The sequence below is a fragment of the Neopelma chrysocephalum genome, unplaced genomic scaffold (assembly GCF_003984885.1).
Source record: "Neopelma chrysocephalum unplaced genomic scaffold, ASM398488v2 Primary Assembly neopelma1_274, whole genome shotgun sequence".
Classification (NCBI taxonomy): Eukaryota; Metazoa; Chordata; class Aves; order Passeriformes; family Pipridae; genus Neopelma; species Neopelma chrysocephalum.
The window spans coordinates 738061-744060 of NW_020897936.1; the positions used below are offsets into that span (position 1 = coordinate 738061).

At 41.0% G+C, this 6000-nt stretch overlaps 1 protein-coding gene across 7 annotated transcripts in view; it reads right to left on the minus strand.

Annotated features, from left to right (window-relative positions):
* OTUD7A (OTU deubiquitinase 7A) overlaps positions 1-6000 on the minus strand; it is a 122473-nt gene that overhangs the window by 20314 nt on the left and 96159 nt on the right. For all 7 annotated transcript variants that reach the window (XM_027704421.1, XM_027704423.1, XM_027704418.1 and 4 more), the window contains 3 exons: positions 5815-5916; positions 4246-4373; positions 3067-3179 (listed from right to left, as the gene is read on the minus strand). In XM_027704421.1, coding sequence (XP_027560222.1) covers positions 3067-3179; positions 4246-4373; positions 5815-5916 — 343 coding nt within the window. The remainder of the gene's footprint in view (positions 1-3066; positions 3180-4245; positions 4374-5814; positions 5917-6000) is intronic.

The following is a 6000-nucleotide window of genomic DNA, read 5'->3' on the forward strand; positions in this document are numbered from 1 at the left end:
CAAACCTGCACTAGCTCAGCCCACGACACAACACCCAGGTTTGCAACAAGTGAGTAACAACAGTGCTGTTCAATCCAGCAACTGGCTCTGACTGGCACAAGGCTGCACAGGGAAGGAGGGAGCTGGAATTTTCTCTTAAGCAGGATGGCAACAGTTAGGTTCTCATCACAAAACAGGGTACAAGACATTTTCCTTTTTTCAAAGCAGTTGCTTCAATTCAGTACCCCTGGCTTTGCTGGTAAATGGAGATAAATGAAGCAATTATGTTAAACTAGAATTCATTTTTTACATTTACAGAAAGATGTGCAAATCTGTTTCAAAACAAGAATCTGCTTCATAATGAATTGGTTTGGTCTGCTTTAGTGCTTGGAGGATTTTACATGTTGGAAATGAGAACTTATGAACCAGCTTTTCCTGTGTTCCCTTTTTCTTTCTTTCCAACTTCCCAGCCTCAGAACGAGAGTGCTCTCAAAGGAGGGATCCTGGGAGATTTAGAGACAACTCATCTCCTCTGCACGTAGTTGACTCTGAAAAATAACTAAAAGGAGATTGCAGGTGAATGAGGAAGCACAATTCCAGACTCAGCTTTGTCACTGAATTCTTTTGAAGCAGATACAACTTCTGATGCTGTAGCTAATTCTGACACCAAAGGAAAATTCATCTCATCTACAGTTCAAAGACTGATGGGCAAGTTTTCTTAATATAGCACCTAACAAGAAGACATAATATACCCCTCCCCAAAAATACTATTTTGATATTCCTTTTCCTTGTCAAAGGCCCTACTTTGAACATGGGATCATTAAACTGAGAAAGTAATTCATTCTGCCACGTTCATTCTGTCTTTGAAATGAATGTAAGGAGAAATACACATTCACATGTTTAATGGGCTGTTTCTTGCCTGATTCCTCTTTCAGTGTTCACAGGAAAAATTAACTGTTGCCCATTTATACTTACTTTATTTAGATTTGCAAAAAAGATAAATGCAAGCCATGATGAGAACATTAAACCCAACTTAAATTGCTTCTTTATGTAATAGTACTACCCCCTGTGCAAGTACCTGGGAACTGAAGGTAAAGATGGTTGATGCCTGGCAAATGCAACATTTGAGGGCATCTCTGACTAGCAGGTACTATGCATGTGAAACATAGATAATGAAGCAGATAGAATAAGGCCAGAGAAAACTGGGGCTGAATGACCAAATTTAATAGAAATACAAACTGATCTGCATTAGAACACTGAAGTGTATCAACAGGAAAATACCTACAAAGACAGGAAACAAACTAGAGACTAAAATGAAAATAAATCTCTTTTTTTAGCTTCAAAACAGAAGAAAATGAGACACATTATGGCTGACAATTTTCTAAGCAATGTCCTCCTGCATTTGTAGAATTACCTGTCTTTAACACAATAGAGTCAAAAGGAAAATATATTCTTTCACAGCCCAGAGAACATCTGTGGACTTTGTTACTCTCACTGTGTTGTCTGCCTTCTTCTGTCAATTTACTTATCACCACATGGAATTTTCTGCAGGGGAAACAGTAGCTAAAGAAAATTATGCACCAAGTAAACAAACACTAAATATTTTTAGTGATAAACACTAGACACAAAAACTAAAGCTTCTGCATTCTTAAGGCTGATCAATAATCCTGTTGTTGGAAAGAACTGCACTGAAAGTGAGGGATGGTTTATCACATCACATTATTTAAAGAAGATTCTGTATGTGGATCAGGGGTATTTAAGTGTTGTAGATACTGTTTCATCCCAAACTTTTTCACAAATATATTTCTGTATTTTTCCAAGAGCTTCTCAACATCTGAACTAAATGCAAGGCAGGAGACAGTGCTGGGTTTTTGCCTGAGACCATCAGTTTGTCTGGTTCTGATAAGCTCATTGACTGAAATGCTACTAATTGAGTATCATAGAAAGATTAAACACCCAGACTGAGCTGGTCTTCAAGAAAACACCCCCCTCCCTGGCCTTTCTGGTAGCACTGGGTAGTAACAAACACTGGAGCTCTGCAGAGTGCAATCAGAGCAGCTGCAATCAGCCTGCCCATGGAATCTGTGTGGATAAACAGCCTGGAAACTGGGAAATACAGACAAACCCTCTGCAGAACCTTCCAGCAACATCAAACTGTACTGGGATGACAGGGAATCAGTTCAATGTTAAATAAACAGTCCTGAAATACTTCTTGCATTTGAGGACACTGTGGATGTTACGTGGGTTTAACAGGAGTTTGAATAGTCAAAGAAAGTGCAACTGTTCCTACTGGTGCAATATGAATTACCACAATTTTTAGTTAAGCTTTTTAATAACTGTACAAAGACTGAAGTAGCATATTGATTTTTCAGAATGGTTTCATGAGACTACAAACTATAACTCGATATTCTACCTTCTCTTTAAAAAGATACTGCATCCAAATATTTAATCTTTAGCTCTAATACCAGAAATACGACTTTTTCCCCCTCCTGTATGTTTAGGGTTAACAGCATTTTAAAGTAGAAACAAATTGAAGATTTTGTGTTTGAACTGCAAAGCAAAAAAGCACTGAAATAAATGTATGAATATGAGAGGATGGCTGTGATCAAGTACACAAGAGGTGATATCCAGGCACAAACTATTTTCTTGCAGAATGCTATTAGAGGGTGTGATGTTATTCTGTCATTCTATGTCCTAGTAAAAATACCCAAGCAGGGGCCACCTTCCTGCTGAGCATTCCCCAAACAGAAAGCTGCACATCTTCAGTGAGATGAGGCACTTCATCTCCTTGAAGCTAAATGAGACTGACAACATGCTTGTTCCAGAAACAAAGAAATTAGGATTTATTAAATCCAGGCTCTTGGATACAAAGTGACCTCAAGTTAGCGTGGTAACTGCACAAGAAAACATAATGAAAATGCTAAATATTATAATGGGATATTCAGATAATTACATTCTAGCAGGCTAAAAAAAGCACAGCAGCCAAAAGGCCGTTTGATGGTGCTGTAAACACCTTCATTCAGTTGGACTGTATCGTTTTCCTGCTGAGAACAAACCCTCCAAGGCCCCGCCCTGCTCTGCACTCACCCCCCTCCGGTGCCTCCGTTCTTGCTGAAGTGTGTCCGGGGCTCACTCGACGCCAGTTTGAGCAGCTCGTTCCACTCCCGCTCCCACTCCTCCTCCGTGTACACCAGCCCTGACTGTGGGAGAGAGGGAAGGGCTTTACATCCTGCTGGCACACATCCTGCACACATCCTGCAGCAGCCTTGAGCACTGACTGATTTGTGTCTCACACAGGACACGGTTTAATTTCTTGGACCAATAATAGTTCAACATTTCTATTCAGGTGAAAGAATGTTAACTTCTTAAAAAAGATCTCAACTAACTGCATAGTGGATTATATTTCTAGATGTGGGTCCTGCTGCTAATGCAGTGCTCCACTCCTGAGAGGCACTTATTCTCACAGAATTCCTTGTAACCATGGTTAACGTGCTTTACTGCCCATTTCTGGACGTTTGCTTCCTTCCCAGTATCTGGAACTACTATGAATGCTCTCCTGGGCAGACAGGTGATGCTTTTTCCTTCTGTTCAAGAGCAAAAATGGTATAAAAGTGCTTCTGTATCCCTGTTTTTTCAAGTAGCCTGAAAGAGCTGAGTCAGTCACAGCTCAGCTGTGTTCTCACTGACTGCTGCCAACAAAACCAGATTACAAATATGCCACAAACTCTGAAGCATATTCACTTGTTTGCATCCAGGATTACTCCTGAAATGGGCTTTTCTAGCCACTGTTTAGGCACAGACATCTTCAGAGAATAACATGTTGAGGTACAGCTTTCAATCAATAGTCAAACCAAATCTACCAAATTATTTTAGTTAGGAAACATCCAAACCATATTTGGTTGCAGCTCTAAGAATCCCAATTCTCCATTCTGGGAAATCTTTCCCAAAATGGGTTTCTCTTTCTTGTGGATTTCATGCCCTCATTTTATAACACTTGTGACACCTAAATTATACATTTGGTTTTGCAGTCCCAAATTTTCTACAGGTCCTAAAATTATCTTAGACCTTTTTAGGGACAAAACTGTGCATAGATATGTCCACAAAGCTACAAACACACTCTGAAAATTCTAAGTAGAAGCATCTCTTTCTCTGTGCAATATGGAAGGCCAAAGAATTTGATAGCAATGGAAACCTTCACACCAAACTCCAGAAGAATGCTTTTAACCCTAAATGGTATTACCAAGACTGTCTTCAGGCCATACAGACCTCCTTGTTCTGCTGGGTCTGCTGCCATCTCCATCTCCTTTTCAGTGCTTCCCTCTCAGCTCCACTTCTCATCATGGTGTAGAGGGCTTTCCGTAACACCAGGTCCCGGTCGTGGAATCCCCACATCCCTGAAGCAGCACAAGAGGACATTCAGTTTGAAATAAGCTGCAGTGAAACACAAACAGCTGACATACAATTTAACATTCTCCTCAGCAAATAATTCTCTCACCATTTTTAAGGTTTCCAAAAGAACCAGTCAGTATAAATGTGCTCACGAACAACAAGAGGGATTCTGACAAATGTTACACTGTGATTAAGGAATGACTAAGGACTTGAGTTGTTTCAGGGTTTGCTTGCAGGCAACTTCAACTTTGCTGCAAGCCATAGAATATTCAATGCACAGGTTGGTTTTGGCTGCAGTTGCCAACAGGGTTTGCAGGCACAGGAATGTTGGTGAGCACTGCAGGCACTGCTGGGAACCACAGCTGACACCAACACCCAAAGGCCTCCAACTCTCACACAGCACGAGGGCAAATCCCTCTGGCTTCAACACCCAAGTGAAGAGACGAGCATTCAAGATGATAGAAAGTCTAAAAATATGACCAGCCACAGGCTTTTAATCTCATTTTAAGATAATAAAACATCTGTATGTAGTTGGGAATAGCAACCCTACACCAAAAGAGAGCAGAGCTCTCCCCAGGACATGGGCCCATGGACAGCCACGTTTCAGTGACCATTTTGTCAGCTGCTCTTCTCAGGTCCAAACACTCCAAACATTTGCTGTAAATAACATACAATTCCTCCTAATTAAAAATGAAGTGAACAAAGATAAAAGGATACTTGGGAACAGCAAAAACTCTTTTCTTATTACTTCTTTCAACAAGAAGAGTCTCTTCAAAATATTAAAAATCCCAGTGTTTTTATTTAAAAAGTCACCTCTTAGAGTTCTGCTGGTGGAAGATTTTAACAACTGCAACAAAAAATAAGTTTCCTCATAATAGGTTGGGATAGAGAAAGCATATCAAAGACTTTCAGCTTCACAGGTTTCTACCGATTTGCAGACAAGCTTCAAAGATCTTGTATTAACAATTAATTAATCATTTGGAAATTAATTCACCCCAAATGCTGAAACTCTACAAGGAACTAAGAGAGATAATAGCTTGACATTGCATTCTTGAACACAGCAAGAGAACTGTTTAACAAAATCAAGAGAATGACTGCAATTCCTCGTGCACAATGAGGACAATCCCGCAAAAGCACCTGGAATTTGCCTGTTCCAGAGCTGTTAGGCTGGGAACAGGAAAATATAAGGAAAATGCAAATCACTGGTGTTTTTTAATACTGTTCCAGTTATCCTTCTTTTCTAACCTAATAAAACTTTTATTCCCCTGCTTTAGGCATGCTGGAGGGAAACAAAACTTCAGTGAAATTTGAAGAATATATTGCTCCAAACCAGACTTTTAGGGCAGGTCTTTGCACCTCCCGTGTTTGTGAGCCTGGGCTGGGGATGGAGGGAAGCAGTCAGGCAGTGTTTTTGGCAGCAGGGTTCAGGTGCAGACTCCCCCTTACCCAGAGAGGCAGCGTGCAGGAGGCAGTTCCCATCTCCAGTCGTGGCCAGGGGCAGCAGGCGCTTGCAGCTGGTGCACACTGTGGACCACCAGTTGAGTCGGCCTGAAAAGAGAGAACCTGCTGAGGGGGTGCAGAGGGGAGGGAGCAGGACATGGGCTGTGTGCAGGGAACAGGGAGCAGGACATG